Below are 11396 nucleotides of genomic sequence, written 5' to 3' on the forward strand. Positions count from 1 at the left end.
TTAACTGGAAAATTTTATTCTGTTTTTAAGTTACAATATTTATGTAAGTTAATCAAGTAATATGTTAATACTTTCACATGAATCGTTAAAAGAATATAGAAATGGTACTCCCTTTTTTCTTTTATACTACCTATCCTCTGCCCCAATCTTTTCATTCTTTTTCTTTATTATTCATTCTTAATTTGTTCGGTGTCTTTGCAGATCTTTGTAACACATGTATGCACATACACAGAGTTTGTTTTATTTGGGTGTGTGTATGTTTAGTATGTCTTGTTATACTTTACATATTATTTTTCAACTTTTTACAATAATTAATAGTGTTTCTTGAAAACCCTTCCATGATACTTGATTTATAGATCTACATGAGGTAGTATTTCTCCAAGATGGGTATCTAGAAATGAAATTGCTGGGTTAAGGACATGCATATGCATTTATGCATTTTTAAAATTTCTAATACCAGATTATCCTCCCAAGAGGTTGTACTCAGTTATATTCCCACAAGTATGTCACATTACCACTTTCTCCACATCCTTGCTGCCACGGTTTCATTATTTGTCCCCTGCAAAACTCATATTGAAACTTAATCCCAGTCAGGCATGGTGGCTCACACCTGTAATCCCAGCACCTTGAGAGGCTGAGATAGGCAGATCACTTGAACCCAGGAGTTCAAGACCAGCCTGGCCAATATGGTGAACTCCGTCTCTACTAAAAATACAAAAAATAGCTGGGCCTTGTGGTGCTCATCTGTAGTCCTAGCTGCCCGGGAGGCTGAGACATGGGTTACTTGAATCCGGGAGGCAAAGTTTGCTGTGAACCAAGATCACATCACTGCACTCTAGCTTGGGCGACAGAGTGAGGCTCTGTCTCCAAAAAAAAAAAAAAAAAAAAATGCTTAATCCCCAGAGTGACATTGTCGAAAGATGAGGCCTTTAAGAGGTGATTGGGTCTTGAGGGCTCCCCGTGAATGGGTTATCACAGAAGTGGCATGAGTGGTTTTGTAAGAGAAGGAGAGACTAAACTAGCACACTCAGCTTCTCAGGAAGAAGGCACTTAGAAGTTGTGTCCCCTCACCTTTGGTCTTCCCACCCTCCAGAACTTTAAAAATAAGTTTTGTTTCCTTATAAATTACCAATTTCAGTTATTCTGTTATAAGCAACAGAAAATGTACGGAGACACTTGTCAATAGTGATTGTCAGTGTTTTTTATTTCTGCCAATGTATATTCTCTTCATTTATTTTTTTGAGACAGAGTCTCGCTCTGTCGCCCAGGCTGAGTACAGTGGTGTAACTCACTTAGGATCATTTGTGTGCTTTAACCGCAGTAGTAGTAGCATATTAAAGCTGGGCTTGAAGGAACAATCCATAGCTGCAATTTCTAGTAGAGCAAAACTCTGAAACTATGAATAAGGAAATGGAAGTGTCAAAATCCTGCTGTCAAAAGTATGACAATTAGAATCCCGTAATGCAAAAATAAGAGTCTCTTTGTATTAAAAACAAAAACAAAAGCCTGTATATTTTTTCCTTAAGGGCAGTGTTTCAGACATTGTTTTAAATGAAAATCAGATTTTTTATAGTAGGTTTATATGTAGCATCCCTAAAGTGAAGTGTTTTAAATAGGAGCAGGGAGAAATTTCTTACCTTAATGATATGCTTAAATTAGTTTCTTTCAAGCTTGGAAGCATATGAGCTTAAGTCTGCATATTGAAAGAGTAATTGGAATGTCTGTCGTTCCTTTCAAATTTTACACATACCATGTGGAAGGCACTGGCACAAAATTCTTTCAACACTAGTCTTCCTAAAACTTACTGATACTTCCAAAATAACTTCAACTTATATCTGTGCAAGAATATTTCAGGGGAAATAATAAATGGAAAATGCTTTAGAATGTTTAGGTCTTTGTTGTTTTAATCACTAGTTGATTAATACAAATAATGAAGGAAAATGTTAATGTTGGGTATTAGAAAGTTAAGGTACATTGTCTAAATAATTAATCTAGGGGGCTTAGCAAGCTTCAAGTCAGCAGGAAGAGATGAAAATGTAGGGTTGCCTTACACCTTTGATAACCTGGTTCTCCCATGAAGGCCCACTTCACTCACCATAATGGAGCTGAGAATAAACTTTCTGTCCTAACTACCTACATGTTTGTTCTTCAGCTCAGAAGTAAAGATTACACAATAAAAAATTTCTAACTTTACATTTTTCTAAAACAGTACATCCATATAAATTTAAGAAATAAACTGCTGCTTCTAAAAACTTAATCAAAATGCAACACAAAGTTTTAAGTGTTAAGAGCTTAAATTGAAAATACCAAGAGGTAGACCAGGCCTGTAATCCCAACACTTTGGAGGCTGAGGTGGGTGAATCACTTGAAGTCAGGAGCTTGAAACCAACCTGGCCAACAAGGCAAAACCCCATCTCTACTAAAAATACAAAAATTAGTTAGGTATGGTGGTACGTGCTTGTAATCCCAGCTACTCAGGAGACTGAGGCAGGAGAATCACTTGAAGCCAGGAGTGAAAGTTGCAGTGAGCTGAGGTTTTGCCATTACTCTCCAGCCTGGGCAATAGAGCGAGACTCTGTCTCAAGAAAACAGAATAAAAACAAATAAAATATCAAAAGATAGTTCATTCAGCTGTTTTGAACACTGACTTTGTTTTCTATAAACTGTCTTTTGTGTTGGAAAGTTCCAAGAAGAAAGATGAATAATATTTAGTAGTTGATTAATCTACCCTCTGAAGTTCACATACTAACTTTTGAAGGAGAACTTTTTATTAAACCGAGGAATTATATATTTGCTTCTTAAAAAGTAACATATGGGTATGGTAAAAATAAAGATTGCAGTACTAGAAAAAGATATGATAACAGAGGTCTCACAATTCTGTCTCCTCCATCTCACCACAATCTCTTCCCTCCAAAATAGCCACTGTTGTTTCTTGTGTATCCTTGTGGGAAAAAAATACACATTTACAGACATGACCATATTTTTGTTTTTAAACTTTGTGCAAAAAGGATCATGTACACACGGCTCCTATTTATCTCTCAGCGGGTGGAAGGTAGTGCCTTGTAAAATGTTGGACTAAGCTAATCATGCAGCACATTGTGTCACCAACCAGAGCCAAAGAAAGAACAATTTTGTTTCCTAATACATGACAAGAACTTGGTCTCAAAAGTACTTTATTGAGAAGTAGTCTGAGTAGACAGTTCACTTTGCGTGGAAGCCAGTACTGATTTTTTGTTTGAGTCCTTTAAAAATTCATTTAAGTCGACCATCAAGGTTCTTGTATTTGAAAGTGCTTTGAACATAGAAAGCTTGGGGACCATAGCATTAGTCACAAGTAGTTCTGTTTCAATGTCCTTAACATATATTTCTTATTTCCTTAACAAATAAGAAATGTATTTATTGAGTTAAAGATACATTTTTAAGCTTTTTAATGCTTATTGCCAAATTGTTCTTCAGACACATTGTGCAAGTTTTTCCTGCCTTCAGCAAGTTAAAAAGGAACAGTTTTATGGTTTTAATTCTTTCAAGCATTGAGTACTATTATATTTTATATTTTGTATTTTTTTAATCTTTGCTCATTTGAGAGGTAAATAATCTGTCGTTGTTTGCTTCAATTTGCATTAATTTCATTACAGTAACATTTTTTTCCTTATGCTGTATTTACTTGCTATAGTTTTCTTTTTCCTTCAGATTATCTGTTTTGGACTATTGCCTATTACTGGGATCTCAATGTTCTTTTTTCATAAATCTTTAAGATCCTTATGTATTAAAAATCTTAACTTATATAGATTATATGCCATTCAGCACGTATTTTTTCTCAGTGTTATTGTTCCTTTGATTTATTTTTGTATATAGATGTTCTTTCATTCTTAAACTTAGAAAGTTCTTCCCTCCATGGTATAATTTAATATTCAGTTCCATTTTTTACTCGGTTTTTGTATTTGTTGGTTTTTTTTTTAATTTTATAATCTCCTGAATTGTTCAGAATTAGAATCTCCTTTATCTAATAGGGTCTGGTTTAGGTTTTTCTTATGTTCCATTGATCTGGTTATTTTTGTACTGGCACACTTTTACATACTGTATAGGTTTTTATAAAATAATATGCTCGTAGACTGGTCTCACTACTTTATTCCCTTCCTCCCCCATCTGTTGCCTTTTTTTAATAAGAAAAAGTTAATTTTTAGAATTATATCTAATAAGCACAGTAAACATCTAAAGGGTAGAGTGAACATTCTTCACTTTTTTTTTTTTTTTTTTTTTTTTTTTTGAGATGGTGTCTTCCTCTGTTACCCAGTCGAGTGCAGTGGCACAATCTCGTCTCACTGCAACCTCTGCCTTCTGGGTTCAAGTGATTCTCCTGCCTCAGCCTCCCAAGTAGTTAGGATTACAAGTGCCCACTAATACACCTGGCTAATTTTTGTATTTTTAGTAGAGATAGGGTTTCACCATGTTGGCCAGTCCAGTCTCGAACTCCTGACGTCAGATGATCTGCCCACCTCGATCTCCCAAAGTGCTGGGGATTACAGGTGTGAGCCACCATGCCTGGCCTTCACTTTACTTATAACCATTTATTTCATTTCTTTTCTCTAGCAGGCATGCAAATCTTAAGAGGTACATTTATACTCCTTTGTTTAGCCACCTAGAACTTCCCAGGTTCTCCTTATTGCTTGTGTTTATTTTTGAATTTGGCCAAAATTTCCTTTCAGCCCTTACCTTTCTTCTGTACCTATCTCTGAGTGTATAGTTCTCTTTAAAAATTTTATTCTGATTAGAAAAGTAGTGCTCATTGGCTGAGTTGGGGTGGCTCACACCTGTAATCTTAGCACTTTGGGAGGCCAGGGCAGGCAGATCATAAAGTCAGGAGATTGAGACCATCCTGCCCAACAGGTGAAACATGGTCTCTACTAAAAATACAAAAATTAGCTGGGTGTGGTGGCACATGTCTGTAATCCCAGCTACTCTGGAGGCTGAGGCAGGAGAATCACTTGAACCAGGTAGTCTGAGATTGCAGTTAGCCAAGATCACGCCACTGCACTCCAGTCTGGCAACAGAGTGAAACTCCATCTCAAAAAAAGAAAAATAGTGCATATTTATTGTAGAAAGTTCAGAAAATATCGAAAAATACAGGGACAGAATAATTTCCTGTAATTTCGCCATTCATTGATGGGTTTTTTTCCTCTATATGATCAATCTTAATATATTTAACTATACGAACAAAATTGGGATTACATGTTATATATGGTTTTATCACTTTTTTCTTATGTAAAGGCTATCATGATTTTCTAACAAATATTTACGTTTGTGTTCCCAGCACCCTGCATAGTTTTTGTATATAGTCATTCAACTGTGAAATAGGAATGATAATCAATCGTGCCAAAGAGTAGTCAGTGGTAGTGGTGTAACCAATAATAGTCATTAGCAGGCCAGGCGTAATGGCTCACACCTGTAATCCCAGCACTTCGGGAGGCTGTGGATCACCTGAGTTCAGGAGTTCAAGACCAACCAGGCCAACATGGTGAAACCCCCATCTGTACTAAAAATACAAAAATTAGCCAGGCCTGGTGGCACGCACCTATAATCCTAGCTATACAAGAAGCTGAGGCAGGAGAATAGCTTGAACCCGGGAGGCAGAGGTTGCAGTAAGTCGAGATCGCACCATTGCACCCCAGTATGGGCGACAAGAGTGAAACTCCGTCTCAAAAAAGTAAGTTGTTGATAGTTAACATGAGTTCGGCTGTGTCTCAACTTTAAACATACTATAAAATCCTCATGTTTATGGAAGAAAACCCCATGACTATTACTGTCTCCATTTTACAGATGAAGAACTGAGATATAAAGTGGTTTAGTAATTTTCCCACAGGCCCCTTCTTAGGAAGTGGTAGGATATGATACCAGGCCTTCTGATTTCAAAGCTTTTACTCTTTTCTCCCAGACACTTAACACTAATTGTTACTCCCTAGTGCTGACCCATAGACTTTTCCTGTGCTCACCCTTTGTATGTCCTTTTGAGTTCTCCATTCTTTCCCCAGGGTCTTGTGTAGCACTGAAATTCATCACTGGACAGCTTTGTAAGGCAGCTAGATTGGTGCCGCTTCTGTCTGCACTATTAGAGTAGCTAATATACTCTGACTACATTATGGCTTAGCCTAGCACTGTTGTGTGCACATTACCGTCCATTTCACAGTAATATTCTTTTCTAAGTGGGGTAATGTGTGGCTCTGGTTTCAATAGTAGTTCCTAGGGAAATGTTATTTTTTTTCATCTGCAAGTTTCTCTGTGGTAATAACCTTTGTCCATCCAGTATTTTTAAATTGCTTTGAATTTGTTTAGTTAATACAACTTTATTTTTTAGGATTTTACTTTATGACTGGATCATCCTCCAAAGGAAAAAGGAAAATTAGAGTGTTTTTTAGTGGTTAAAAACCTGCCACTCATATATGACTCCAAAGTCAATAGATTATGTCTGTGTTGACACTTTGTTTGCAGCCTTTTTAAAGTTGTGATTGCTATCTGATTTGCATTTCAAAATACTCTGTGTTGAAAGCAGTAAGTGTAAGTCTGCTTGCATTTTTGCTTTCCTTTTTCTTTTTTTAAATTAAGGCCCATTCTAAATGTAAAAGATAATGCTCAGTTTAAAAAACAAAATCCTCTTGTGATGTTTTACAAGACAATCTGATGTGAAAAGTGGTCTTGGAGAGATTAACCCCATTTTTATGAGGAAATAATTTTCCCAGAATTTGATCGGAGACTTAAAAAGGATCTACTTTGAAGGAAAGGGGATGTCACCAGGATACATAATAACTGAAATACACTGTGAATAATGTTTTTCACAAGGTTAAGAGTAAGGAATGACAGTTCTTGATAAAAGGAGGAGGAATCAAGAGGCCCAGGATACGTAAAAATAAAACTGGTTATAGGGCTTAAAGGGAATGATCTTTTATAGGCAATGTAAGTTATTTGGAGTAAGAATATATATATACGAGACTAATATAAAATATGAAGCAGTTGGAAGATGATAAAGGAGAAATGACAAACATAGAACATGGAAGGCACTAGCCCATCAATCTAAATGCTCTTTAAAATGCACTTTGGTAGGAAGAAACTCTGTAGATGGACCACCCCCATAGAATGTTTGCATCATTGTTTTTAAGCACTGTATTAGCACTTTTGTGGTTGCACTGTGGGAACTTCATGGTAGTGCAGTACCTTTGCGTGTAGAATATTCTATTGAATGAATGTTGAAAGTGATCTGAAGTACTTGAAATTTGTTTAATCAATGCAATGACAAAATAATTTTCTTAATTTAGAAGTTTTTTTGAAACTGGTGATTTGCATGGGTTCTTATAACAAACAAGTTAAAAGTGTTTCTTGTAACTCATCGTAGGAACTTGAGTTGCTTTAAGGGTTGTGTCAGTTGAGTATGAGTATTTTGGCTGTGGGAGCCAAATGGATAGGATACACATGTGTGTGTGCCTGATGAATATGATAAATTTTGGCCCAGTTTTACAGTAAAGAGCATTTTCATTCTTTGTAAAATCTGAAGTTGCGTGTCCTTAATACACTTGTGTTCTTTCTGCCATTTTTTCAGGGAAACAGTGCTTCTTAGTCCTACGTCAGCAGCAGTTTAATGTCCAGGCTCTTGTGGCAGTGGGAGACCATGCAAGCAAGCAGATGGTTAAATTTGCTGCCAAGTAAGTAAGCAATTATATCCTGTTGTCAGAATAAACAATGGTGGGAACCAAGACTCCCAGGGGTTTGGACCATTTTCATACATTAACATCAATGCTTCGTTTGTTTAAAAATGTAGTTATTTAAATTGTCAGTTCAGTGTTGCTGAATACATTAAACTTACAAAAGAGAAAATATGGAGCACAGGCTTGAAATTCATTTGGAACTGCTGAAGCAGCACTCTCTACAGACAAGTCACATTTACTTTCAAGTGGAGTAACAAAAAGCTTGGCAGCTTCAACATAGAAGAGCAACTTTATTTTGTTGTGTTCCTTGAGCTTCATTTCCTCCCTCCCTCCCTCCCCCAGTGGGAGATTTGCATATTGAGCAACAAGTTTTCTAACTGAAAAATAAAAGTATATAAAATAAAAGAATGTAGTTTGGCAAATGATTTCCTCCAGAAAGAAGTAAAACAAATGTGTTACAACTTTCAGCTTTGATACCAAAAGGGTTTAGGACTAAAAAGGTAAAACTTGCTTTTTCCTCCTGTACAAGTCTGGGCTGTCTGGCCCAGAGTTTCCCTGTAGAAGCAGCACATGGTTTTGTTCAGCTTGCAGGAGGCGGATATAGAGATAGAAGTGTGGTTGTGCATGCAGTGGCTCTAAAGTGATGAGAGTAGTCTTACTTGGTAGTTGGTGATGTCTCTAGTTTTGTTTCATGTTTTTCTCAATGTCATCAGATTTTTTTGTTTTTGTTTTTGTTTTTTTAGACAGAGTCTCGCTCTGTTGCTGGGCTTGAGTGCAGTGGCAAATTTTATTTCCATGATAATGATCTCAGAAAACATGGGAAAATGGATGGTCTTTATGTTTTAGGTAATAAAGTAATTTCATAGGTGTATTTTTTTTAAAGAAAGAATTCAATCAGAGTAAATGATATATTCATTTTTAAGAAGTTTTCTCTTTAGATACATGCTTTCATAGATGGGTTAATATAGGTGGAATTGTGAGTTTTAGAATTAGAAAGAAACTTACAAGTTTTCTAATTTAATATCCTAATCGCTTCTAGGCCTTTTGGCTAAGATCAAGCGCAATTTAATATCCTAATTTAGCTTTCAGCCCTCCCTGACCCTCTAGCACAATGTTTTACATATAATGGATGTTCAGCAGCTGGTTTTGGTTTAGATATTTATCAAATTCAGTTTTATTGCATCATGGTAATACCTGCACTCAGGTTTAAAAACTTCAGTGCTGTGAATTAATATCAATTCATTGATGAGATCAGTAGTATTTTAGTACTACTATACGGTAGCCCCACTTCTCCCTATCTCCCTGTCCTGCTGCCCAGAGACAGCCACTTATCTTCTACCTGTGTCTTCTGATAATTTGGTTTGCTTGTACAAGTTTCCTAGTTAGTGAGAGTGTGTGCATTTGTCATCCACCCTTTTAAGATCAGTGTGTCTCCTATGTAGTCAAACATAAATGATCTTGGTCCCTAGAAATTTTATCTGCACAGAGAGCCTTCTATAAAAAGAAAAAAGATGGCCCTGGAAGCCACAGACATAGATGCTAAATTCTATTAAATGTACTGCAAAATACTGGAAAAAAGCCAACCTCAAATTAACAAACAACTTTTATAGTTACTGTCTTTTGTAAATTTGGTTCTGAAAACTGTTAAATGAAGCTGACAGTTACATAGAGGAATATATAATTTTTTCCATAAAACTGCATTATAACCTCAGCGTTACATTCCTAAAGCTTCCAGTGGAAAAGTCTTTTGAAAATCCCACTTACCCATAATGTTCAGTGAGAAGCATTCTACTGACAAGTGGGCAGTTAATCCATATGATGTATTTAGAAGCAGACACATTAAAATACTCCACAAATAAGTTATTATTTCAGATCTTCTCAGAAACTCCTGGGACTTAACTAAGTAACAGTGATTGATTGAGTATATCAGATGTCAACCATAGCTTGATAGCCAAAAGAGCTACTTTCAAATGGCCTACCAAACAGAACTTAGTTCACTAATGCCCTCATAGAATTAAAGAACAACTTTTTATCATTATTTTAATAAATTAAAGGCTTTCATCCAAATGAGATGACATATGGATGATCTTTCTTTTAGACAAGGGAATAATATAGATAATTTAGCCTAGATTTTGTAATTCCTGAAGTGAAACTCCATAAAGATCTAGAGGCAGTTCAGGCTTAACAACTAAATTCTTACTTGATTTTGTAGCTATTTTTAGTCCCTTTAAAAAATGGACTTTATATGATAAAGTAGCAATATGTGGGAAAAGGTTGAGCTGTTGTAAATTATAAAACTTTTCACCGTTATATGTAAGTGAATGGAGTCAATTTTATACAATAGTCTCAACATGTGGTAAATAGATAACTATTATTACACTTTTGACACAAGTTGGTGAAGGAATCAAGCCTGAGTAATTACCAGTAGGTGGGTTAATGGCTTTTGCAGTCTTGTGAAAAAGGAAAATTCTTATGGCGAAGACTCTTGGCAAAATAATGGTGAGTTTTTAGTTTTTGTAGTTGATTAAGATAATTTTCTTAGGAACATGATTTTATGTTGCAAATGGGTCAATCAGTTTGTCCTTTCTGTGTGATGTCAAACTATACTTCTAAGGTAGTTCAGAGCTCCTGATCCTTGGTAGGAGAAGTCTACTTTTAGACTTCAGCAAGAACTTTTTAAAACTTTTTTAGGAAAAAGATGTATGGGGTTTTTCTTCGCCTTTTAAAATTCTTTTCCTAAAAATTGTTATTGTGTTTTATCTAAAATGGGTATGCACTATTCCTTTGTGAAAGCAAAAATTAAGATAGCTGTCATACATTTGTCTTTGAGATCACTTGTTTAGGTGAACAGATCCTGCTAAAAACAAAAATCTAAGGTGTAAGATTCACCATTTGGTGAACTAATACTTCTAAAAACAAAAATCTAAGGTGTAAGGTTATTATTGAATCATAAGTAGCGATACAAAGAAATTCCTCTTTGTTATTAACACACGAAAAGGAAGAAATGTTATAACCTGCTGTGGTTGTAAAATATATAAATATTCACTGTGGTTATTATTATTGTTATTCACTAACTATATTCATTATTGTTGTACCAAACTATTACAGAAACCTTAAGTTCGCTTGAACTTTCTGTGTGTTTTTTTGTTTGGGTTTTGGTTCTTTTTTTGATTTTGAGATGTTGTTTCACTCTTGTTGCCCAGGCTAAAGTACAATGGCATGGTCTTGGCTCACTACAACCTCTGCCACCCAGGTTCAAGCCATTCTCCCGCCTCAGCCTCCTGAGTAACTGGGATTACAGGCACCAACCACCACGCCCAACTAATTTTTTGTATTTTTAGTAGAGACTGGGGATTTCACCATATTGGTTAATCTCGAACTGGTCTCGAACTCATGACCTCAGGTGATCCACCTGCCTCGGCCACCCAAAGTACTGGGATTACAGGTGTGAGCCACTGTGCTCAGTCGACTTTCTGTGTTTTTAAGCATGGAAGATAGTTTAATTTTCTGATATGACACCAGAATTAAAGCAGTACTAAAATTTCTAAAACATTTGAGAGTAAAGTCTTCTGTTTGTTTCTCCACATGATTTTTTATAGACAGTTGGCTTCAATTTTTCTTGTCTCCTTTTAGTGTTCTTTATATTTTCTGCCATGTTACTTGGTTTAGAACCAAATAGTCCAGTCATTTATTAAACTAATA

At 35.8% G+C, this 11396-nt stretch overlaps 1 protein-coding gene across 2 annotated transcripts in view; it reads left to right on the forward strand.

Moving 5' to 3' along the window:
- DARS1 (aspartyl-tRNA synthetase 1) overlaps positions 1–11396 on the forward strand; it is a 78972-nt gene that overhangs the window by 15646 nt on the left and 51930 nt on the right. For both annotated transcript variants that reach the window (XM_035305020.3, XM_002749475.6), the window contains exon 4: positions 7589–7691. In XM_035305020.3, coding sequence (XP_035160911.1) covers positions 7589–7691 — 103 coding nt within the window. The remainder of the gene's footprint in view (positions 1–7588; positions 7692–11396) is intronic.

This window comes from Callithrix jacchus, chromosome 6, assembly GCF_049354715.1.
Source record: "Callithrix jacchus isolate 240 chromosome 6, calJac240_pri, whole genome shotgun sequence".
NCBI classification, from domain to species: Eukaryota; Metazoa; Chordata; class Mammalia; order Primates; family Cebidae; genus Callithrix; species Callithrix jacchus.